General features: G+C 39.4%; 1 protein-coding gene across 2 annotated transcripts in view; it reads right to left on the bottom strand.

Moving 5' to 3' along the window:
• The window catches only part of BCHE (butyrylcholinesterase), a 64,670-nt gene extending 39,802 nt beyond the window's left edge, over nt 1-24,868 (bottom strand). For both annotated transcript variants that reach the window (XM_069975255.1, XM_069975256.1), the window contains exons 1-2: nt 24,781-24,868; nt 6,601-8,132 (exon numbers count right to left, since the gene is read on the bottom strand). In XM_069975255.1, the coding sequence (XP_069831356.1) occupies nt 6,601-8,123 (1,523 nt within the window). In that variant the 5' untranslated portion in view covers nt 8,124-8,132; nt 24,781-24,868. The remainder of the gene's footprint in view (nt 1-6,600; nt 8,133-24,780) is intronic.
• Nucleotides 24,869-27,341: the final 2,473 nt, after the last annotated feature.

Genomic DNA, 27,341 nt, shown 5'->3' with positions numbered 1-27,341 from the left:
CTATTGTATTCCATTAAAAAAATAAAATAAAAAGGATTAAAACTAGAAATGAGCGAACCGGGTTCGTGTTCGAGTCGATCTGAACCTGAACGTTCGGTATTTGATTAGCTGGGGCTGCTAAACTTGGATAAAGCTCTAAGGTTGTCTGGAAAACATGGATACAGCTAATGACTATATCCATGATTTCCACATAGCCTTAGGGCTTTATCCAACTTCAGCAGCCACCGCTAATCAAATGCCGAACGTTCGGGTTCGGATCGACTCGAGCATGCTCGAGGTTCGCTCATCTCTAATTTAAACACATCGTTTTTTTTTGTTTTTTTTTTTACGTACACAAAAGTAAGGTCATCTAAATATTTGTGTACGTTAAAAAAACGGATGCGTTTTGATCCGTTTTTTTTCTTTTTATAATGAAAGTCAATGGAAAAACGGATCAAAATGGATGCACACAACTGAATCCGTTTTTTCCATCCCTTTTTCATCCTTTTTTTTTTTGCAAAAAAAGGGATTACAAAAATGTAGTGTGGACCCAGCTTAATTGACTTTACCTTGGGCAAGTCACTGCACTGGTTGACCACTGTAGAATACAATTAACGCTCCACATAATCACCTACAAAGCTCTCCTCAGTGCTGCCACCTCTCTATATTCACTTACTTGTCTCTTTCTACAACCCTACATTCCCCAGCATTCTGCTAACAGTCTAAAACTAAGGGCCCTATTCCACTGGATGATTATCGTTTGCATAATCGTCAACGATTAACAATCTCAAACGACCGCTATTGCGAAAGACCTGAAAACGTTCACTCATTTCCATGGAACGATAATCTTTACTTATGATCGTAATTGCGATAGTTTTTCCTTTGCTATTTATTCGCTATAGCGTTCGTATCTATTGCGAACGACCGAACGATGTCTTATTCAATGCGAACGTTTTGCGAATGAGCAACGATAAAAATAGGTTCAGGTCTTATAAAGCGATCAACAATTTCTCGTTCGGTCGTTAATCGTTAACTGCATTTCAACCGAACGATTATCGTTTAGATTCGAATGATTTAACGATAATCTGAACGATAAACGTCCGGTGGAATAGGGCCCTAACACTCTCCATAATCTGACCTTCCCACTTCTACCTCGAAGGCTCATGCTGCACCAGTTTTTTTGTTTGTTTGTTTGCTTTTTAACCCCTTAAGGTCAAAGCCAATTTTCATTTTTGCGCTTTTGCTTTTTCCATTTTATGTTTAAAAGTCCATAGCGCTTGCATTTTTTCACCTAGAGACTTATATGAGCGACTTTTTGATCACTTTTTATTACATTTATTTTGGATTTGATGCAACCAAAAATGCGCAATTTTGCACTTTGGAATTTTTTTGCGCTGACGCCGTTTACCATGCAAGATCTGGAATGTGATAATTTAATAGTTCGGTTGATTACGTGCGCGGCGATACTAAATATGTTTATTTGTTTATTTATTAATTTATATTTATAAAATGGGAAAAGGGGGGTTATTTGAACTTTTATTAGGGGAGGGGATTTTTTTATTAATAAAAACACTTTTTTTTACTTTTTTTTTTTTACATAAACTAGAAGTCCCCCTGGGGGACTTGTATATAAACAGCACTGATCTCTCATAGAGATCAATGCTGTGTATATACACAGCAAAGATCGGTTACATTAGTCATAGATTGCTTTGGCCTGCTGCACACCCATTTATTTTCTCTCAAATGTCTGATTTCATCTGTACATTCATCCTCAGAATTATAATGGGCTGCAGAATATATTGGATTATACTAAATAATAATCTTACATTTAAAGGGGAACTCCAGGTAGAGGTTAAAAAAAATGAAACTTCTGCAGAAGCATATAGCATTACTTACTTGTCTATCCTAGTTTTGAAACTACCAAAAATCCATTTGTTTGGGTGTTTTTTGTTCTGTATTGTGTTTCTGTCCTTCTTGGTTGAGCAGTTCCCAGAATGCAATGCTTTCCCTCAACTGATAATCACAGTCCCCCACCCATCAAAATCAGTATAATTAGTGCTACATCTGCTTCTAGCCATTCAGAGATGGTGAATCACTCAGGAGATTAAGGGATCCAGTCAAGCCTCCAGTGAGATCACGCCCTGCCCCCGTCTGCATCGTCAGCCTTTGCTTAGCAAACAAATACAATGTGAGACAGAGGCATGGAATATTTGTCTTCTAAGGGGGGATAGCAGAGGGAGCAGGAGAGCAGGACAATGTGAATTGGCACAGGGGCCATTGTTTTTCACTTCCTGGATTTCTATCAGCTACCAGTGTGGCAGAATCGTACAGATACGGTAATACATTGTATAGACACATGTATATAACTTAACGCTTATTCGGAGTTCCCCTTTAAAAAATGTAGGGTTAATGTATGCGTGCTTTCCTGTGAATATATTTTCTGTGACCAATATTTTTACAGCTCAAGGCTATATTCACACTACGTAAGCTACGTAATAATCACGGCAAATTGGCAACAACGGCCATAATTACTACGGAACTTACGTAGCGCTACCTTCAATGGAATGCTAGGGATCCCGGACAGAGTGTATACTATGGGTCCCGTCCGGGATCCCTAGCAGCACCGTGAGAAACTGACATGTTAGTTTTCAACCGCCGTTATTTAGTGAATAGCGGCCACTGAAAACCCTGTCAGTGCTCACAATGGAGCGTGCAGCCCCAGCCGCATGCTCCATTGTAAGCAGTGGGGAATTCTGATGCGGGTGCAAACTAATGCGCCCGCATCAGAATATAGCGACATTAAAGATCACCCGGACGTACTGCAGTACCGGCCGGGAAGATATTTTCTGACACCGGCCAAATCACGGAACAGCCGGTGTCTTACCATGTCTAAACATAGCCCAATACTAGAAAAATCTCATGTTGTGCTAAACTAATACTTACAATTATCTTGTTTATATTATCTTAGGTTATAAAGTCCTGAGAGGTTTCTAAACTGCCTCAGTGTTTTCAAATATCACTTCCCTGATCTTCGGTAGCTTGAGCATATGCACACAACATCTGAACTATCTCTTGAGCATTTATGTACCTAAAACTGGAGAGCTAAAATAATAAGGAAAGATAAGCAATTAGACAATGTTTTATCATAAATCAAAGGAGGAAATGTTTATTCTGTAATAAACATTAAACTATTGCTATACATTGTTTGTATTGCTCCACTTTAACCCTTTGAGGACCAGGCCCAAAATGACCCAGTGGACCGCGCAAATTTTGATCTTAGTGTTTTCGTTTTACCCTCCTCCCCTTCTAAGAGCTGTAGCACTCTCAGTTTTCTATCTACAAGCCATGTAAGTGCTTGTTTTTTACAGGAATAGTTGTACTGTGTAATGGCGTCATTCATTTTACCATAACATGTATGATGGAATTCCAAATATATTATTTATGAAGATATAAATAGGTGAAATCATAAAAAAGAATGCAATATGGTAACGTTTGGGGGGTTCCTGTGTCTACATAATACACTATATGGTAACAGCGACATGACACTATTATTCTATAGGTCAGTCCGAACACAACCATATGCAGGTTACACAGATTCTCTAATGTTATATATGTATTTTTTTATGAAATCCTTTTTTTTGGCAATTAAATATTAATAAAATGGGCCTATTGTGACGCTTATAACGGTTTTATTTTTTCACCTACAGGGCTGTATGGGGTGTCATTTTTTTTGCCATGATCTCTAGTTTTTATTAATACCATATTTGTGAAGATCGGACGTTTTGATCACTTTTTATTGATTTTTTTAAATATATAATGTAACATAAAATCGGTAATCTGCGCACTTTTTCCCCTCTTTTCGTGTACGCTGTTCACCGATCACAATGACGCTTGTTATATTTTAATAGATCGGACAATTACGCACGCTACGGTATATTATATGTTTATGTTTCTACACTATGTCTATGTTTCTATGTTTCTACACTGATGATTGCTATGCCATAGGCATAGCATTGATCAGTGTTATCGGCGATCTGCTCATTGAGCCTGCCTGTGCAGGCTCAGTGTAGCAGATCGCCGATCGGACCGCACAGAGGAAGGTAAGACCTCCGGCAGTCTGTTTTACCGATCGGGACCCCCGCAGTCACACTGCGGTGGTCCCGATCGGTAAGTGACAGGGGACTCCCCCTGTCACTTACACTTGAACGCCGCGATTAAGGGGTTAATGACACGCGGCAGCGCGATCGCCGCAGCGTGTCATTACCGGTGAGGTCCCGGCTGCTCACTGCAGCCGGCCCCCACCTCCTATGAAGCGCGCTCCGCTCCAGAGCGCGCTTCATAGCGGGAGAAACACCCAGAACGTACAGTTACGTCATGGGTCGTCTGGGGACAGACTTCCATGACGTAACCCTACGTCCAGGGTCGTCTAGGGGTAAAAGTGACACACAGGCAGAATGCCTACAGATACATAATATGGCTATGTTCACACGTTTTTTTCAGCTCTGTTTAAAATGACGTCCGTCATTTTGAGTCTAAAATAACGGACATCATTAAGCTGTCTGGCCTCACCTTAGTGCAATGACTGGTGTTTGTACATTATTCTAGTTTGGGGTTACCAATTAGACTTGGGTGTGGCTTAATTAAAAGTACATTGAATTTAATAGTAAAAACTAAGAGAGAACAGCGACAAAAGAAAAACTGTGTGTGAACAACTAATAAAAAATGTCTGCTGTTTGCAAAAGACATCCGAAAATAATGATCATGATTAGAGATGAGCAAACCAGGTTCGGGTTCGGGTTCGAGTCGATCCGAACCCGAATGTTCAGTATTTGATTAGCTGGGGCTGCTGAACTTGGATAAAGCTCTAAGGTTGTCTGGAAAACATGAATACAGCCAATGACTATATCCATGATTTCCAAATAGCCTCCAAGTTCAGCAGCCACCGCTAATCAAATGCCGAAAGTTCGGGTTCGGATCGACTCGAGCATGCTCGAGGTTCGCTCATCTCTAATTAAAACACATCGGTTTTTTTTTTTTTTACTTTTTTTTTTTTAATGTTCAATATAACGGTATAAACATCAGTTATTCAATGCATTGTGTCCATTGGAGGTCCGTTTTCCCATTAACTTCAATGCATTGCCATTGCAGCCAGTTAAATCGCAGCAAAACGGATGTTATTTTAAATATGAAAATTGGCCGCCTTTTCTCTATTTTTGACATTGTGTGAACATAGCCTATAGTAGTCCTTGAACATAGATGTGCAAATTATACAAACTAATTATTAAAAAATGCCTAAACTAGTCAATCTTTCTGAGACAGAAACTAGTCTAATTTGCCTATAGCACCGATCATGGACCAGTTTGACCAGGAGCTCATTAAAATACTGTATGAAACATGAGTTATGATCGTTTGCTATGAGCAAATTTTACTACTGTGTTTCTCAAATAAGGGTCTTATATTATTTTTGTGTAATTTTTTCCCCATGAACAGCAATCACATATTATATTTGATTCCTTTCTTGTACTCCATGGAGTAGCTTATTTTTAGAGTAAAGTTTTTATTTAAAGCCTACTCCAAAATCCCTGCAAAATCGAGCTAGTGCTTATTTTTGGGGTAAGGCTTATTTTTGGAGAAACAGTAGTTATTGTCCCAAAGAGAGTAATAAATCTGTACTATGATACACATTATATAAACAACCAAACCCTCAGGCACCGAGGCCTGTGGGGGACCTTTTTTAGAGAAACGCAACCCCTAAAATATAACTTAATGCCACTTGTTAAAAACACGGCTCTTTGTGCAATGAGTGTATTTTGAACTAAGTCGTTATCGACAGGGTGAAAAGACCCAGTGTTGTATCAACAACTTTCTGCAGTACTGTTAAACAAAATGCATAACAGATGGCTACTTAGTAAAATTTTATATGACCCCTTCAGCATATTTTGTTGCAGCAGCAATGTCATCAGGCAGTATAGGCCATCAACCCTCTGAGAGGCCTTTTATGTGCTACAGATATGGTACTACTAAGAAGACTAAGAATTCTTCAACACTATTCTAGTGTTTGATGCAGAACCATATCTGTAGCATGCAAAAGGCTGGCATTTCCTCCCAGAGAATTGCTGGCCTATACATGATAGCTGCCTTGTGCTTCCTGACTAAAGAGCAATTGCCCTTGTGCTACTGCTGTATGTACAAGCACCCTAAAGTTGGCATCCTACACTGCAGTTTTTTGGAAGACCAACAACGCAGTTTTGGGACTTACTTGTCATCTATATCTTATTAAATCCACACCTATTTTTGGCTCAAAAATTGCAGCTACAGTTCTCCCCCAAAAAAACTGTGAGAAGTCTGACGGCTGCCAAACAGGAAAATAAATATATATATATATATATATATATATATATATATATATATATATATATATATTATATAAGTATAATATATATATTATTATATATATATAAGTATTGAGATCATGCTTAAAAAATACTTTACACAGTAAATCAGGGTAATAATAATACTATTTCATTATCTATTATACTATTTTTCATTATCTTTGACTCATTGGAGTAAGTAAAAACAATACTAAAGTATTGAATTCATTGAGAAGAAAATTAAACTTACCCAGTTTTTGCAAAATTGGCCCAAAACCTCATTACATTTCTACTGAGTGTTTCTTCCTCCTTTGTGTAATTGAGTCTTCTGTACATTGGAATTCCAAAAACAAATTCTATTTCATAGCCATGCACAACTCCCATCCAACCCGGCCATGCTAGTTTTGATGATCTGTGGTTGAAGAAGTACAAATATGCTTTGTTTCCAAGTTCCAAATTCCTCTTTGTGAATTCCAGTAGTGGACATATAAAATTGTAATCTCCAACAATATCATCCATGGCATCACGATTAAGAACTGGATTCTGTTCATCCTCCCAGTTTGTGTAGTGAAAAATCACTGAGTCAACTGCAAGTTCAGTGGCTTTGGGAAATGCTAATTTTACGCTTTCTTGAAACTGAGTTCGATTTATGAAACTTTCATGGTCAATGCTAAACCCTGGTATCTGATAAACTAAAAAATATGATCCCTCGTCCTTATTAACTCCTGTCAATATCTGTGTATTTTTTTTAAGTTGTCCCAGTTGCAGAAGATTTTCGGGTAAATCAATGAGAAAATCTCCATCAACTACTGGAAGAAAATTAATTTCTATTAATGACCTATGTGTTAAAATAGAAAGTGATTTTTCAATAATTTCCTGTGGAGTCTTTCTCCGAATGCAGTTAATTATTTCAGTTTCATTTCTGAAGGAACAGCTCAAAATGTTTGCCAATGTCAGTGCTCGATTTTGAGCTTCCGCACTATTTACAGCTGCCCAAGGGGCATTTGCCGTACCACTTTGCATAATGGCTCTTGTAAAATATGGATGACTTTTTGGAGAAAGCAAATGATAACTGACAGATGCTCCTCCTGCACTTTCTCCAAAAATAGTTATACTTTTTGGATTGCCACCAAATGCTGCAATATTTTCATGAACCCACTGAAGTGCTAACCTCTGATCAAACAGACCAACATTTCCGGGGGCTTCGGAGTTACCCGGAAAAGCCAAAAAGCCCAAAACCCCCACCCTGTAATTCAATGACACAACAATAACACGTTCATTCCGAGCTAAAAATTTTCCATCATAAACATCTAAAGAGGATGTTCCTGTTTCGAAACCACCACCATATATCCAAACCATGACACTGGCATTTCTTGGCTTTGGGCTTGGTATCCATATATTAAGGTACAGACAGTCTTCACTTAATTGTGTATTTGGATTCCACATTTCAGCTCCAGAAAAGCCAGGGAATGTTTGATCAACATATTGATAGCAGGAATTGCCGAATGTTGTAGCATTCAACACCTCAGACCAAGGTTTAACAGGTTCAGGTTTTTTAAATCTCAAGGCTCCGATTGGTGGTTCTGCATAGGGTATCCCAAGGTAGGCTGTGATTGTCCTAGAAAACACTGATATTTCTATCCCTCTTACTTTTCCAGATTTAGTTAGAACATCCTCATCCTCATCATTACTACAGACCGTTGAGGAAAACACACAAATGACTGTGAAGCAGATTGCACAGATATTCTTTCTTTGTGTCGGCTTGTACCACATAACTGATAGCTGCAATAGATACAATAATTTGTTAAAAAAAAACTTGATATGGCTTGATGTGGCCAAAAGTCATGTCTAAAAACAACAGTCGGCATACCACTAACTACCTATAAAAGCAAATCAAGGTGTCTGTAGAATGCTGGTTGTTAGATGTCTGCATATAAGAAAAGTTGACTGGAGTTGATCAGTTTTGAACTACAAACATATTTCTTAGCATTTATTGAATACTCCTTGACTTTGTCCATTGACTTTCACATTATTGTAATTATGGATAAATTTATGGCTATTTTTAGGTTGGTTAAATAAAAACAGTACCACAAAAAAGTACCGTATTTGCCTGACTTTAGTTAAATTTAGCCATAACTATTATGGGAAGCAGAGATATAGGATATAATAAAATAAAATAAATACATAAAAAAGAAAATAGTAAATAAATAAGAAACTGAATGATTAGAGCATTAATAACATGCATGCATAACTCAACCTCCTCCTAGGAATCTACCTGCTGCCTATGCAAGTTTTCTGAGCTGTTAAACTATAATTTTGTCTGCTAGTCAGCATTTGCCTTGGTAATCAGTTTCATTGCCCAGTAATGTGTACTGTGATCATGTAGGTTTCTCAGCACCTGCTCATTTAGCATCACTCTTAATTATTTTTGGTATAGTCATTGCTATATTTGTGAAGGTAGCATATAGGGGCTTATACAACAAATGAATTCTATTTTGTTCCCTTTTCTGGTATTCTGATATATATATATATATATATATATATATATATATATATGTGTGTGTGTGTGTGTGTGTGTGTGTATGTGTGTGTGTGTGTGTGTGTGTGTGTGTATTTTATACACATGGAGTGAATGCAGCCAAAATAAACCAAATGAATAGCTAGAAAAAGAAAAAGACATATATTAAAATATTTAGGGGCCAGTGCATCAATATCGGTAGCCCATCATATGCACATGGTTCGAAGGATGCTGCCTTCACTCTTTGACGATCAGAGTAGGTTACAGGAATGCCAAGGTCATACTGGCATACTAGGATTTGTCAATAGATTTATACATTTTTAAGCAAAAAAAATTGAGATTATTTGCTGGTTTGCATTAGTTGCAAAACTTGATGCATCTGCCACACAGTAAAATAATACCAAATATGACTATAAAATTAAGCTAAAAATAAGGCTGTTTTTTCAATGTAATAATGCGTTCCATTGAAGTCTATGGGCAATTGGCCATCGGTGCAGAGAAAAGTGGCGGAATTGAGTTCAGTGGTAAGAATTAACATGCTTATTATTTACTACTTGACTTGATATTTGTAAACAAAGTCACCATATTTCTAAAAGATCAATTGAAAATTAATTGCTCCACCAAAATGGTAAATCACTGAATGAGAGTGATAAAATATGATTGAAAAAGTTATAAAAACTGTTGTTATTTTTTTTTTATTTAAAAATAATGACCAAAAAATAAAAAATAACAGTGTGTGAGCCTAAGCTAGGCCCCAGATTTATTAATCTGCCTGAAACCAGAAGGCTTTGTTCAGACTATAAAATAAAAATACAGGTTTAATTTTGAGGTAAAAACATGGATGTGTTTTCAAATATAAAAATGTACTCCATTAAAGTCAATGGGAAATTGGCCAGCAGTGCACACACCTTATAGAATACCAGACGTAATTGATTATAACCGTCCAAGGCATGTTTTCAGATTTAAAGGGAATCTGTCAGCACCTGGGCTGGTCCCGAAGTGCTGACAGTGTAGTGGAGATGTGTGTCCCTCATTGTGTGTCTTAACTTTTTTTTTCCATCTGTGCAGTAGTTTGTTGACAATCAGTCCCAATATGTTGGTAGCAAGTGTCAAAAAGGAGTAGCAGTGAAGCATTCATGTCGCACTTTGGTACGCCTCACCACTACTTCCACCTCTCTGTTTGGCATGAATATTGATTGTGGCCCTGGATCTGGGCAGTCTGCGTGCTCCTGTCGGTGGTAACGTGCATGCACCATAAAGCAGATGAGCGTCGTAAGAGCGCTGAGTGTATTGTCTTCAAGCCCTCAACGTGTCTGCACAACTCCTCTGCTCTATGGCGCATGCATGTTACTGCCAACAGGAGCAAGCAGACTGTGCAAAGCCAGGGCGCAGGTGCAAACCGGCAAGTCCGCGCGCAGCCCTTCCAGCAACGTTGCATGCGGACCTAAAGATAATGTTATTAGGAAGCAGGAGGCCGGGCCGCAATCAATATTCATGTCAAACAGGGAGAAGGCAGTAATGGTAAGGTGTGCCAAAGTGCGGCAAAAACCCCTCACCGCTACTCCTCTTTGACACTTGCTACCAACAAATCGGGCAAGATTGTGGACAAACCACAGCACAGATGGCAAAAAGAAGGGTAGGACACACAGTGGGGGACACACATCTGCACTACACTGTGAGCACCTCGGGACCAGCCCCGGTGCTGACAGATTCCCTTTAACCCTTTGAGGACCAGGCCCAAAATGACCCAGTGGACCATGCAAGAGCTTTCAGTTTTCTATCTACAGGACCATGTAAGTGCTTGTTTTTTACAGGAATAGTTGTACTGTGTAATGGCGCCTTTCATTTTACCATAACATGTATGACGAAATTCTAAAATTATTATTTATGAAGATATAAATTAGTGAAATCGTAATAAACAATGTAATATGGTAACTTTTGGGGGGTTCCTGTGTCTACGTAATGCACTATATGGTAAAAGCGACATGATACTATTACTTTATAGGTCAGCCCGAACACAACCATATGCAGGTTTACACAGATTCTCTAATGTTATATATATATATATATATATATATATTTTTTTTTATGAAATCCTTAATTTTTTTTTATACTGTATATAATGTAACCTAAAATGGGTAATCTGCACACTTTTCACCCTCTTTTCTGTACGCCGTTCACCGTTCACAATGACGCTTGTTATATTTTAATAGATTGGACAATAATGCACTCTACGGTATATTATATGTTTATTTATTTCCTTTTATATGTTTTATTTATATAATGGAAAAGGGGGGTCTTTTAAACTTTTATTGGGGAGGGGTTTTGGGGTAGTGTAATAGTGATTTTACTTTTTTTTACACATTTGAAGTCCCTTTGGGGGAGTTTTACATTTATTTATTACATGATACACACTAATAGGCCATAGGCATAGCATTGATTAGTGTGATAGGCGATCTGCTCATTGAGCCAGCCTGTGCAGGCTCAGTGAACAGATCGCTGATCGGACTGCACGGAGGCAGGTGAGAGACCTCCGGTGGTCCGTTTTAACAATCGGGACCACCGCAGTCATTTACACTTAAATGCCGCGGCCGCGATCGCTGCAGCCTGTCATTAACGGTGAGGTCCCGGCTGCTCACTGCAGCAGGCCCCCACCTCCTATGAAGAGCGCTCTGCTCCGGAGCGCGGTTCAGAGTAGGAGAAACACCCAGGACATACAGTTACGCCCTAGGTCGTCTGGTGACAGACTTCCATGACGTAACTGTACGTCCAGGGTCGTCTAGGGGTTAACAAACATGTCCATTTAAATTCAGTTATTGTAGATTTACCTACCACATCTGCTGGAGTTTTGTTCCAAGCATCTACTACTCTTTCGATAAAGTAATATTTTCTTGTTGTTTCTGACCTTTCCCAAACTAACCACAGATTATGTCCCCTTGTTCCTTTGTTCAGTTTTCTATTGAAAACATTCTTCTCTTAAAGCGTACCCGACATCACATGTGTAGAAAAAAATGCAGACTTGCTTTGGCAGTGTCTGGGATCCTTCTTAGCCCCTTTTTTAATTTATTTTAATGTTTTGCTTTGGCAGCAATCAGCCCCATTCCTCTGCTCACCTTATCTGCAGTTCTCCTAAACTGTGTGGGCATGTACAGGAAGTGATGTCATCTGCCCTCACAGCACGCCTAGTAATGGCAGGAGTGCAGTAAAGAGCTATAGTGAATAAAATGGAAATGGATACTAACAATTCTCCAGGGTTTTAACATCAAGATTCACAGTGACTGAAGCACAAAAGGTACAAATTATATATCTCTCCCATATAATTTTATAAGCATATAACTGTATATATTAGTTGCCTAGCATATTTTTTTTTAAATGATCCTGCATGATGTAACTCTGCCTCAGTAAAGCAAATTACCATATAAGGCTCAGTTCACACTGAGCAAAAACGGCTTAATTCTGTGGTGGAGCTCTCCGCCTCAAAATACTGCCGTCCTCAGTATCCTGCAGTGAGTGAATGATAGGGCGGGCGCATGTCTGCTTCCCTTCCTCTCCGCTCAAAGAAATGACATGTCACTTGCAAAACAGCAGACAATTATGGGGGTTGTAGTTCTGCAACACGAAAAGACACAGACTGCAAAACTACAACTCCCATCATGAGCTTCCAGCAGGATATAACGATGATTGTAGTGCTGCAACCTGGAGAGACACCTGACAGTGCCCGCAAGTCAATTATAAAAAAAAAGCATTCCTGCAGCCGATACAGAGCTATCGGTACGTGCTAAATGCAGCCCCGCAGAATCAGTGTGAACATAGCCTTATAATGAAAGACAATAACTGTGAATGTGGACTGAAAAATATTTGGTTGCTTAAAATAGATTCATAGCGCATACAGTAAATAACTTTCTGTATACTGATCTGTATACATGACTACAGCAGTGAATTTTGCCTGAACATACACTGATATAAGTGCTGACATAATTAAAGTGCAGTAAACTATATATCAAGTAAATAAATATGGAAGCATTTCAATAACTGTTAAACAATGTGTTGATCTATATAAAAATAGATAAATGGGGCTATAACTATGGATTTTGGATCAGTTTAATTGTCTGTTATTTATGGTAAGATACTGTTTTAAATAAACTAAAATGTGCTTGTAAAGTGAATGGTGCTGTAAATGTAATGTATTCAGTGGTTCATTAATTCCATACTTCTATCCTTCCCTTCTAGATAGATAGATAGATAGATAGACAGACAGACAGACAGACAGACAGATAGATAGATTTACGCGGAAATTTACCCGGTACAAGGATTTTGCATAGCACATATAAACATTACTATATAGTCAATTAAAATGTAATGGTCAGGGATATCTGTTCTTAATCATCCAGCCTAAACTGTATTGTGTCAACCATCAACTTTTTTTTCCTAATGATAGATTTTTAGGTAACATACGCAGAATTCTCTCCATTCATACACAGCAGACTAAGATAATGAGCAGTAATTGCGTTTTGATGCTTTCTTTGTTTTGTTTTGTTTTTTTTCTCTGATTGAATCATAAAATATCAGTTTATACTAATTTCTGTTTGTAATCATTGTAATTATTTTGTATCCCATATAAATTATTATTATTATTATTATTATTATTATTATTATTATCAATTTTTATCAATTTTCTATTAAGTTTGATTACAAATGTTTGTAAAATATATCAAAACGAATATTTTCTCCAATATTGGCCAAAAATATAAAAGAAGACACTTCGAATGTCCAAGTATCATATAAGCAGGTATGTGTTTGAGTATATTTCAGAAGAGAAGGATTTAAGGTCTTCATACAAGTATGTGGAAATATTGTGTAACCCTTTTCTTCTCTGCTTATTTGACACACAGGTATTAAAGATGTATAGTCACATTTAGAGTTAGCAATTGTTCAATTGTTGGCTGCATAGTTAAAGGTATAGCCTTAAGGCTGCGTTCACACATAACAGATCAGCAGCGGGTTTCTTGCTGCAAATTCACAGCGAGACCCGCTGCGGATCCCTGCCCAGTACACCCTATCGGCAGACAAAACTCAAAGCAGGATGCACATCCCACTGTTTATCCGCAGCCCACCCCGTTAACCCCCCACTGCCAGAGCATATACTTCACCTGGTCCCCTCTCCGGCTTGCTTCGGGGCTCCTGGTGTTTTCATGTCCCACTTAGCCAATCAGTGAGCTGCAGCAGGGCAGCACACTGATTGGCCTAGCGGGACGTGACGAAAACCCCCGAAGCAAGCGGGGACAAAGAAAAGTATAGGCTCCGGCGGCGGGAGGTTAACGGGGTGGGCTGCGGACAAACTCACAGTGGGATGTGCATCCTGCTGCGAGTTTGTCTGCCCATAGAGTTTACTGGGCAGGGATCAGCAGCGGGTCTCACTGCGAATACACAGCGAAAAATCTGCTGCGGATCCGGTACGGGGGACCGTATACTAAGGAAGAGGGAGACTGTGATGCCACAGTATAGAGATCTAATAAGATAACACCTGGAATACTATGTCCAGTTCTGGAGACCTCACCTACAAAAGTATTATTAATAAACTAGAGCAAGTCCAAAGATAGACTTAAAAAATTGTGTAAAGTCTCCAGCATAAAAACAGGATAAACCTTGAAGGAAAGGATATAAAGGGGAGCATGGTCAAAACCGTTAAGTAAAGGTTAAATGGTAAATAAGGTTCAGGAAGAAATAGTTTTTCAAAAGAAACACAGGGACGAGGGACACAATCTGAGGTTAGTTGGATGAAATATCAGAAGCAACATGAGAAAATATTTTTTTACTGAAAGAATAGTTGCTACTTGGAAAGAATGTCCAGCAGATGTGGTAGTTAAAACCACAGTAAGGCAATATAAACATGTTTGAAATAAATATATACCTTAAATAAAAAAACATATTAGATGTTTTCTCTAGATGTTAAAAAAACATATTAGATGTTCTCTTTTCATTAATTTCTATGTTCTTGCGTTTGTTACAACAAATGATTATAATTAAACAGTCAATGCATTCCTATAATAACTATGGGGAAAACTTTAACTTTAAAGTGCATCATTTAAAAAAAAAAAACTACTTCAGAAAAAATGGCAAATTCACAGGACAAAAATGTAACAATTCAATGACAAACAGGAGAATGTTAACAGTGTGGAGTAAGCTTCCAAACACCTTCTAGTGTTAGCTGCAGGTAGTCAGCATGTTATCTTTAAATCCTTTTCTTATGTTGGGGATTTGGAGATTGGTATCAGAATAACAAAGCTCCGACTGCTATAAGGATATATTAAGAAATTAATCAGCACAAAATGTTGGATCTAAAAAATAGGGAATCACATTAAGTTGTAAATATTGCAAGGAGCAGTAACAACTGGCTACAATGGAATATTTAGTGAGGTAGAAGTGTATGTAACTGCTTATGCAATGGCTTAATTTATCAAAACTTTTAAAAAGAAAATCTGTCTTTGTTGGCCATAGCAGCTAAAGCTCAGCTTTTTTTTTCATCATTTGGCTATAATCACACTTCGCTCTTTTAACCCCTTGCCTCTAAAGCCTGTTTTGGCCTTAATGACCAGGCTCATTTTTCAAAATCTGACCTGTTTCACTTTATGCACTTATAGCTCAGTGATGCTTTAACGTATGCTAGCGATTCTGAGATTGTTTTTTCGTCACATATGACACTTTATATTAGTAGCAAAATTTGGTCACTACTTTGTGTATTTTTTGTGAAAAACATCAAAATATCATGAAAAATTAGAAAATTTTGCATTTTATGAACTTCTGAAATTCTCTGCTTCTAAAAAAGGAAGTCACAGCACATAAATTAGTTACTAAATCACATAACCAATATGTCCTCTTTATTCTGGCATAATTTGGGAAACATGTTTTACTTTTTTAGGGTGTTACGGGGCTTAGAAATTTATTAGCAAATTATCACATTTTGTGAAAATTTCCAAAACTGATTTTTTTTAGGGACCAGTTCTTTTTTTAAATGGATTTAGAAGGCTTGTATACTGGAAATCCCCATAAGTGACCCCATTTTGGAAACTAGACACCATAAAGAATTAATCTAGGGGTATCATGAGCATTTTAACCCTACAGGGGCTGGAGGAAATTATTCACAATTAGGCCGTAAAAAAATCGAAAATTTAAATTTTCAAATAATATATACGTTTAGATTAAAGTTTCTCATTTTCAAAAGGAACATGAGAAAAAAAGCATGCCAAAATTTGTAACGCAGGTTCTCCTGAATACAACGGTACCCCATATGTGGGCGTAAACCACTGTATGGGCACACAGCCCGGCTCAGAAGGGAAGGAGCGCCAATTAGCTTTTTTAATGCAGATTTTGCTGAAGAAGTTTCTGAGCGCCAGGTGCATTTGCAGAGCCCCTGTAGTGTCCGCAGAATAGAATCCCCCCAAAAGTCACCCCATTTTCGAAAGTACACCCCTCAAAGGATTCATCTTTGGGTAGGATGAGCATTTTGACCCCACAGGCATTAGAGGAAAGTATTCAAAATTAGACAGTAAAAATGAAAAACACAAATTTTTCCAATAATATGTTCAGTTAGTTTGAAATTTCTCAATTTCACGAGGAACAAGAGAAAAAAAGTACCCCAAAATTTGTAAAGAAGGTTCTCCTGAATACAACGGTACCCCATATGTGGGCATAAACCACTGTATGGGCACACAGCGGGGCTCAGAAGAAAAGGAGCGCCAATTAGCTTTTTCAATGCAGATTTTGCTGAAGAAGTTTCTGAGCGCCAGGTCCGTTTGCAGAGCCCCTGTAGTGTCCGCAGAAGAGAACCCCCCCAAAAGTCACCCCATTTTGGAAAGTACACCCCTCAAAGAATTCATCTTGGGGTGTGGTGACCATTTTGACTTCACAGGTATTAGAGGAAAGTATTTAAAATAAGACCGTAAAATTGAAAAACTAGAATTTTTCCAATAATATGTTCGTTTAGTTTGAAATTTCTCAATTTCACTAGGAACAGGGGAGAAGCTGCATGCCCAAATCTGTAACGGAGGTTCTCCTGAATACAACGGTACCCCATATGTGGGCGTAAACCACTGTATGGGCACACAGCCGGGCTCAGAAGGGAAGGAGCGCCAATTAGCTTTTTTAATGCAGATTTTGCTGAAGAAGTTTCTGAGCGCCAGGTGCATTTGCAGAGCCCCTGTAGTGTCCGCAGAATAGAATCCCCCCAAAAGTCACCCCATTTTCGAAAGTACACCCCTCAAAGGATTCATCTTTGGGTAGGATGAGCATTTTGACCCCACAGGCATTAGAGGAAAGTATTCAAAATTAGACAGTAAAAATGAAAAACACAAATTTTTCCAATAATATGTTCGTTTAGTTTAAAATTTCTCAATTTCACGAGGAACAAGAGAAAAAAAGTACCCCAAAATTTGTAAAGAAGGTTCTCCTGAATACAACGGTACCCCATATGTGGGCATAAACCACTGTATGGGCACACAGCGTGGCTCAGAAGAAAAGGAGCGCCAATTAGCTTTTTCAATGCAGATTTTGCTGAAGAAGTTTCTGAGCGCCAGGTCCGTTTGCAGAGCCCCTGTAGTGTCCGCAGAAGAGAACCCCCCCAAAAGTCACCCCATTTTGGAAAGTACACCCCTCAAAGAATTCATCTTGGGGTGTGGTGACCATTTTGACCCCACAGGTATTAGAGGAAAGTATTTAAAATAAGACCGTAAAATTGAAAAACTAGAATTTTTCCAATAATATGTTCGTTTAGGTTGAAATTTCTCAATTTCACTAGGAACAGGGGAGAAGCTGCATGCCCAAATCTGTAACGCAGGTTCTCCTGAGTAGAACTGTATCCCATATGTGGGCATAAACCACTGTATGGGCACCCAGCCGGGCTCAGAAGGGAAGGAGCGCCAATTAGCATTTTCAGTGCAGATTTTTCCGAAGAAGTTTCTGAGCGCCAGGTGCGTTTGCAGCGCCCCTGTAGTGCCAGCAGAATAGAACTCCCCCAAAGGTCACCCCATTTAGGAAATACACCCCTGAAAGAATTCATCTTGGGGTGCATTGAGCGGTTTGACCCCACAGGTATTAGAGGAAAGTATTCAAAATTAGACAGTAAAAATGAAAAACACAAATTTTTCCAATAATATGTTCGTTTAGTTTGAAATTTCTCAATTTCACGAGGAACAAGAGAAAAAAAGTACCCCAAAATTTGTAAAGAAGGTTCTCCTGAATACAACGGTACCCCATATGTGGGCATAAACCACAGTATGGGCACACAGCAGGGCTCAGAAGGAAGGGAGCGCCAATTTGCTGGAGCAAAACCGCAGCTAGAAATAGTTATTAGAATAGCGCAGTTACTAAAATACAATAAAAAATGAGATTACAGGTAATGTGGGGTGGTCACGGCCAACCTGGGGTGGTCACGGGCAACCTGGGGTGGTCACGGGCAACCTGGGGTGGTCACGGGCAACCTGGTGTGGTCACGGGCAAGCTGGGGTGGTCACGGGCAACCTGGTGTGGTTATGGGCAACCTGGTGTGGTTATGGGCAACCTGCGGTGGTTGCGGGCAACGTGGGGTGGTTACGGGCAACGTGGGGTGGTAACGGGCAACGTGGGGTGGTTACGGATAAACTGAAGTGCTTATAGGTAATCTGGGATGGGTACCTGTAATTTGGGGTCCTTACAGGCAATCTGGCGTGGTTACGGGAAATCTGGAGAGGGTCACTGGCAATTCGGGGTGGTTACGGTCAACATATGGTGGTTACAGGCAACGTGCGGTGGTTATAGGCAACGTGCGGTGGTTAGGGGCAACGTGCGGTGGTTATGGGCGACGTGCGGTGGTTAGAGGCGACGTGCGGTGGTTAGAGGCGACGTGCGGTGGTTAGAGGCGACATGCGGTGGTTAGGGATGACGTGCGGTGGTTAGGGACGACGTGCGGTGGTTAGGGGCGACGTGCGGTGGTTAGGGGCGACGTGCGGTGGTTAGGGGCGACGTGCGGTGGTTAGGGACGACGTGCGGTGGTTAGGGACGACGTGCGGTGGTTAGGGACGACGTGCGGTGGTTAGAGGCGACGTGCGGTGGTTAGGGGCGACGTGCGGTGGTTAGGGGCGACGTGCGGTGGTTAGGGACGGCGTGCGGTGGTTAGAGGCGACGTGCGGTGGTTAGAGGGGGACACATCTGATGTGGCGGCGGGAGGAGGCAACGTTCTGCAGCCTCCTCCCGCCGCCCGATCGGCGGGGGAACTCAAATCTCCCCCATAGACGCTGCGGTCGCATTGACCGCGGCGTTTATGGGGTTAACTGCCCGCGGGGAGCGCGGCTCCCCTCCGGGCAGATGCAGCGGGAGGAGGCTGTGTGACACAGCCTCCTCCCGCTGCCCGATCACCGTCAGGGACAGCGGGGGGAGGCAGGGAAAGCATGACGCTTGGGGAACGTCATGTTGCGGGAACTACTTGTTTTACATGACGTTCCCCAAACGTCATTTTGCGGCAAGGGGTTAAAGTAAAGAATGGACTCTGATTGCAATGGAATCAGCATCCGTTCTTTACTGCAGGGGCAGCATTGCATTGAAGTCAATGCAATGCCGTCTGCTGTGTTCACACGTCATTATTTTAATGCCGATTCTTTAGAACAGACATTAAAATAATGTACCTGCCTATTATTTCCAGATGCTGTCCACCGAACAGCATCCAGTAATAATAGCTGTTCACACAATGTAAAGTGCAGCGACGGCCCCACATTACATTGAAGTGAATGATTAATTGAGTTGCGGGCACACCCGATGGTGCCTGCAAGTCAATTGTAAAAAAAATGGAGTTTCTGCAGCCGATACCGGGGTATCAGCTGCAGGAGCATCCTGAATGCAGCCTGGTGGTTGGCAGTTTAACAGTGTCCGCTGATATGCAACATATGCTTTAGGCAGTTTTATTAAATCATGTGCAAATGTCACATCACCACATTTGAAACTTATTCCCCCAATAAATTCCCCCAAGAATTTCCTAGTGTTACTAGTCTCCTGGATTTGCAGAATCTCCATTATAAAAATTGTTATCCTTCCCCTGATAATGTATTATTCCTAAGGCTATTATTATTCTCTAAATACATATGGATACAGAAAATATTTTATTTATCATACATATGGATACAGAAAATATTTTATTTTTACCAACAGCACAGGAGGGGTCGAGGATCCCCAAATATGGCAGCATACTACCAAGCCACTATGCTTGGCCAATTGAAGTTGTGGGATCGAAGAGATAGGTGTAAACATTGGGTCAACATAGAGGCAGCACTTATTGAGCACACCTCTCTGGCTCACTTGCTTTTGATATTCAGACTAACCACTGTACCTTTAATATATGTGTTTCCGACTATTTCAGCTTTTGGGGTACTACTACTTCGACATGATAAAGTACCCTTGGAAGTGGTTTATAATATAATTCTAGACTCCCAAAGGGATATCTAAAGCATACTCGCCCTTGTAGACAACTCAGCTCTTCCTAAACTTAAGGAAAAATGGAATGAAGAATAAAGACCTGGGGATACAAATTACAGATCACCAATTGCTTGCCACCTTCTCAGTAAGTCCCCATACTTCTCACTGCATAAACCATCTGGAGTCATCTAGAAAGCTCATGTACAGGTGGTATATCACACCCTATCATTTCTCCTTAATATACCCACAAACCTCCAAGTCTCTGCTGGCGTTGTCTACGAGATACAGGTACGACTTTGCATGTATGGTGGCAGTGTAAGCTAATAATACACAATTTATCAAATAATTGAAGCATGTCTCCCTTTGAAACCCAAACTTGTGTTACTGCTGATTGGGCTAGAGAGCGTCTCCACACCTCACTATTGCACATAATGTTGTTATGATAGCAAGGATGAAACTAACCCAAAGATACAGAAATCTCTAGTGCACAAGAAATAGTCTTCACTATGCATCAAACTTGTATTATGGAACATCTAGGGGCATGTGGAATAGACAAGGTATCTAAATTTAAAGCAAATTGAGTAAAATTGTTCACTTTCTCCTGTTATAACCCATAGCGCTGGCAACATGCTTATAGACTCTGAGATAGCACTTGGTTATTAGGATGTACACCAAAAATCACTTTGACATGTTAGGGACTGTATCCTTATTACCTGTGCATACTTAAAATTTCTTACTGGAGGTAGTATTAATAAATGCAGTTAGTAATAGCCAGCTAAGGGTATATTCACACGGGCGGGCTCGCAGCGAGATTCTCGCTGCGAGCCCGGCAGGTCCTGGCAGTTCCCATACACTACATACTTGCTGCGGTCTAAACTACCGCAGCGAGTATGTAATTATACCGCCCTTAACCCCTTCTGCTCCCCCGCTGTGTATATACTTTACCTGTCCTCGCTGCACGGGTCCGGCGTCCTGCTCTCCTGTCCGGCCAATCAGTGTGTTGCCCAGCCGCAGCCACTGATTGGCCGGGCAGGAGAGCAGGACGCCGGACCCGTGCAGCGAGGACAGGTAAAGTATATACACAGCGGGGGAGCAGAAGGGGTTAAGGGCGGTATAATTACATACTCGCTGCGGTCGTATAGACCGCAGCAAGTATGTAGTGTATGGGAACTGCCAGGACCTGCCGGGCTCGCAGCGAGAATCTCGCTGCGAGCCCGTCCGTGTGAATATACCCTAATGCTGATGCTTCAGGCTGGGGAGGGAAAGATTCTCTGTGAGGATTTCTCTAATAGAATATGTAAAGTTTGTAGGAAAATAAACCTGTTCATTATTTGGACGGATTTAATAAATTACGGACGTTATGCTATACAGTGGGTGCACTAGCAGCCAATTTACTAATGATTTCAATGGAGAGCATTAATATATTGAAAATACTGCTTTATATTTATCTTAAAATTATGGCTGTATTTTTATTTTATTTTAATGTGTAAAATAGCCTACATTTAAAATATTATACCTTTTATTGCAATTAATCATATATTAGCTAGCATACAAACAATACTATTGGCGTTGGAGGGATTATGCTATCATTGATCCTTCCATCCCCTCTCATGAAGACAAGAAACAAAAGGATTTAGAAAATAGAGAAAACTGGTAACATTTGAACCACCTCAATCATGCACACAATTTTGTCAGATTTTTTTTTTCTAAATTGTGTTTTCAAAAAAAAAAAAGTCAAACAGAAACACATAGGGGGAATTTATCAAGGGCTTTGCACCTATTTTGAGGTGAATAATTGGATTTTTTTTTCCAATTTTTGGTCTAAGCTATTTATGAACCAGTATTCTACAGGAGAATATTTTTTAACTGCCACTTTTTTTTTTTAATCTGCCTGTTTTGAGTATTCACCTAAAGATTTGCATAATCTAGGATTAGCACCTAATTTATCATTTGCCACTTTTAAAAAAGTTAAAAAAGCTGGGGCAGGCTTACGTCTTGTCAGTACAGGTGATTTTGTTAAAAACTTTTTTTGTGACCTTTTTACTTAGACACATTTACTATGACAGCGCCACTTTTTCTTAAATCACACACAAAATACTGTCACAAAATAAATACCAACCCACATTAGAATAGTCGCACACATTAGACTCCTTAGCAAATTTCCCCCATAATTTATAGCTTTTTTTAGGTACACAACATCTTTTTCAGGCCGTATGTTTGTACTGCCATCATTGTAAGGAAAAAAATATGTCCGTATTTTTATAATTAAAGATATAAAGATTAAAATCACCATAATTATCAAAATACGGCCGGAAAAAAATATTGTGTAAAAATAGCCTTATATTAAGCTGTAGACTTTTACAACACCATAAAAAACACCACCAAAAAAAGTATTTGGCTATGTGCACACAAAGTTTTTTCAGCTCTATTTAAAATAAGATCCGTCTGGTGTTTCTACATTATTCTAGTTTAGGTGGACTAATTTGACTTTGGGTGTGGCTTAATTGAAAAGTCCATTGACTTTAATAGTAAAAACGTTGACGGAACGGTGACAAAAGAAAAACTGTGTGTGAACAACTAATAAAGAAACATCCGCTGTTTGCAAAAGACGTCCGAAAATATTGATCATGTTTTTTATTTTGACGTCCGTGGTAAAAACGTCAGTTATTCAATGCATTGTGTGCATTGGATGTCCGTCTTCCCATTGACTTCATTGCATTGCCATTGCAGTCAGTTAAATCACGGCAAAAACTGTAGTTATTTTAAATATCAAAATTGTGCGCCTTTTCTCTGTTTTTGAAGTTGTGTGAACATAGCCTTTGTTTGTTTGTTTGAGAAGCTACTACCCAAAGTCCACCCTTACCACTAACAATTATGTATAAGGAAGTATATAAATGCTACTGACTTTACTGTATCACTTCTGCAATATTACATTGCTGTTACCATATTTTCATATTTAATTGTACTTATAGAAAGGGAAATCTTTATTTTCAATGTTTATGACCATGTAATCTCTTGCGTTGTTTCGGAGGCCAATAACCCAATATGCTCCATTGCCCTCATATGCCCCTTACATATTAACAACTTTATTTACGCTAATATTAGATGCACTAATCCTATTACTTGTGCTATTTTAGTTCAAGTATATTTCTACATGATAATAAAGCAGGAATTAGTGCAGCTTAACAACTGACTGAAGGAGATAGAATGGTAATAAACTAGTGTTATAAATATATATCACAAAAGCTGTATTGATGTTCAACTGTTACACTGTAGCCGCCATAACAATAAATCTATTCACAGCGTATGTTAATTAGAAAGTACTGTCATGTTATTTGTCTGTCTCTGAATGCAGAGAGCTGCTCTGATTAGAATTTCCTTTAACTTCTAAGATATTTTCCTTTTTAGTAAACACAAAGCACAGGGTTACCCAGTTATTCAATTATTTTTAGTGCACACACTTATTTTTCTTTGGCAGGCTTAACAATGGGAAAACATAAATAAAGCCAATTATGGTAACATGCTGGAATCCTTAACAATGTTAAAGTTGGCAACTAAGTTCAAGCAAACTTCTGCAAACTTCTGAAAGCTGTAGCGGCATCAGAATTTATTCATAGATCACATTTGTTAGAAGTAGCCCCTGACAACCTGCATATCCTTTTGGGATTCTTTTAATATTTTTTTTTCTTCATTTCAATGCTAATTGTATATTTTTGTCTTCACTTTAAAAATATATTCTTTAGTATTGGTATAGTGCAATGCTTTTACAATTATTTTCCTTTTTCATAATGAATATGTAATTCTATTTTGTGGCATTTAGCCTTTGATCCATATTTTGAAATGAAGTTAAATAGATGTCAGATGTACAGTGGAACTAATCTATAAATGGAACATATCGGAATGAAATTCTAATAAAATTAGATTGTATCTCTATCTGTGTACAGCACAGTGAAAGTCTGCAGCTTCCGTGACTTCTTTTAACTTGTAGTCTCACAACTGCTGAAGAGGTGCGTGGTTCAGATAACAAGTGTAAAGTATTATTATATAGAATGTAGTTATCAATAATTTAATACATTGTAAGTCTATTTGACATGTCTATGTTGTAAGCCTGTGTTACACAGAAATGCATACTATGGTAGTAAAATCTGTGCATCTTTATGCACCAGTAAAATAATAAAAATAAATAATATACGGTATAAAAATATAATTGAACATCAATTGACTAGACCATATACGTAATTATGGGAAGTATAATAAATAATAATACATTATATGTAGATTTATCATTGGGAAGAAGTGTTACACTAAATGCTGTGATCACTTTATCTTTAGCAAATGATGCAGGCTTAACATAGTCTTTTCTGGCTAACAAACACTGTATGAATTCTCCCTGCAATATTCTCAGTCAACAGAAGGTTTAGATGAACATAGATTAAAAGACTTTTTGAAATGCAAAAATGCAGTGACACTCACCTGTATTGATGTTTCAAAGTTTAAGTTAGAAACAGAGAAGATCTTAAGTAGTTCAGAGCCTAGAAGTGCATCTGCTGCCTCAGTTCTGTAAATTGGATAGTACAGACATTAATAGAAACTGTGTCTGAATTAAAGCTCGCGAGACTTGGCAGAAGCAACATGATCTGCAACAACAAAACTTTACCATCTGACATCTGCTCTATGCATAAGACTTGTTGTCTATAGAGCCTGTGGAAAAAAGACACAATGCCATCTTATGATTGACAAAAATCTGTTTTCTAATGCAATGAGGCAGGGATAAAAGATTAAATTGATTTATCACGTTCAACAGTAATTACATTCATTTTACTATATAAAACTGTAATTACTGAATTATAAAAGTCGTAATAATAGAAACTGTACATTTACTGCATGTTGAGACTGAATATAATTATACAAAAATTGGCTTGAAACCACAGCTGTCTTATGCATTTTATATTCCAGAGTGCTGTCACCCGCTTCAGGGCTTTTCCCTGCAATATGGTGCCTGAAGGCTGAAGTAGGCTTTATCCTCTTGTGGCTTAAGTGACTAAGGTTGTGGCTTGTTACAGTATAGCATTTTTTGCTCACAGTAAACTACTGGGGAAGAACAACATGGACAGATGTAAAGAACAGCAGGGGTAGCCTTTCTCCTGCATTTAATTCCAAAGCCCTGGGGAATCAAAAACCTTGATAAAGGCTAGAGACTCATATGCAGGTAGGTCTAAAGTCCCCTGGGGGGGTCCAAACCCCTGATCAAATCTATCTGTCTATCTATCTATCTATCTATCTATCTATCTATCTATCTATCACAAGGAATTATGCACAGCACGTCTTGCAGTATAAGGCAGACTACGTGCAGACTACGTATTGGACCGGGCAGTCCATGACCCGGCTGGGTCACGGAACGACCAGTCTCTGAAAAGATCATCCCGGACGGTGCTGCAGATGATCTTTTCGGCTGCAGAGTTCTGATGCGGGCACATTCGTGTCTCCACTGCACCCTATGAAGCGAGCGGCCGTAGCCGCTTGCTCCACAGTGTGCACTAACAGGGTTTTCAATTAATAGCAGCCGCAGAAAACTGACATGTCAGTTGTTTGCGGCGCTGTTAGCGATCATGGCCGGAGCGTATACTATGCGTATACGCTCCGTCCGAGATCCCATAGACGGCTAGGCAACGTATATTTTCGTAATAATCACAGCCATGGTTTTACGAAAATTTACTTTGTGTGAACATAGCCTAAACGTAGTGATTTATTCCATCTCACAGGAAACAACAGAAAAGTTCAGCACAGCAAACAAAGGTTTTGTGCAACGTTTCAGCGGTCTCCACTGCCTTTTTCAAGCATGCCAGTATGTATCAAACTCCTCCATTATATACAAGTGAAGATAATCAAATTGTGCAACGTAATAGGTGGATCAAAATGTCCATCAAAAAGTCCTTCATTCACTGACAGTGATTACAATTGCTAAAAATGACTATTTTTATTGTCTTCTAGATATTCTTTATTGTGACCTAGGCGGATGAACTCATTGCGGGACCGCCGCGGCCAGTGATTAGCCGAGCGGCCTGTCAGCTGAGGCAAGCCTCTGTGAAGTTGGAGCGCGCGGGACTCGGGGAGAAGCACAGAGGAAGAGGAGCCCTGCAGCCTGGATAAGTATGTATACAGTTTAAACAAGGGCTGCGAGGACATCGGTAACGATGTCCCTGCAGCCCTTGTTATACGATTTTTGAGCCGTGTAATAGGCCCAGTAAACAAGTGCTGATCTAGCAGATCGGCGCTTGTTTACAGGTATTATCGGGCCCCCATCGGCCCTTGTAATACCACCCTTAGAGTGATTTAGCTACTTTAGAGTTACTTACGAATTGTTGACGGTCATTAGTAGAAGTAGTAGGTGACCCCTCCCTTTAAGTGATGTGTGAGCTTCATTCAAGAAAGAGGACTGTTCTTATGCTCCCAGTTAAGAACTACAATATGTGGTACAATACTCTATGTTTACACCCAGTGGAACATGTTACCAATACTTATCAAGCAGATTTTAATATTTAAAACACACTTGTCACTATTAAGGACACATAAGGTTTTTGTATGGACACTTAGTATTAGGAAAAGACTGAAGCTTTATAAAAGAAACACAGGAACGGGCTGAGTGCAGCCCGGCGGCCGGCTGTTTATCAGCATCCGTTGCTATGCAATGGACGCTGTTAAACGGTGTGAGAACATAGCCCTAGAGTGACAGATTGTTAAGAGGGTCTGAATTAGTGTTCAATTTTTAAAGCATTCAGGGTATTGTATGTACTACATAATATATAGGTGGCAGCCACAAATATATTTTCTTAAAGGGGTTCTCCAACTAGAGGTTAATAAAATAAAATAAACCTGCTGAAAAGCATATTGTATTGCTTACCTGTCTGGCCCAGCACTGAAACTATCCATTTTTTTTTAATGCGTCTTAGTTCTGTATTGCTTTTCTTTGCTTTTCCTCAGCTCTTCATCATAGTCCTCCACCCTGCCTAGTTCCCACCCAAAGCTGTTGCAGA

Source organism: Dendropsophus ebraccatus, chromosome 6, assembly GCF_027789765.1.
Source record: "Dendropsophus ebraccatus isolate aDenEbr1 chromosome 6, aDenEbr1.pat, whole genome shotgun sequence".
In the NCBI taxonomy this organism is placed as follows: domain Eukaryota; kingdom Metazoa; phylum Chordata; class Amphibia; order Anura; family Hylidae; genus Dendropsophus; species Dendropsophus ebraccatus.
This window is presented reverse-complemented; position numbering and strand designations above follow the sequence as displayed.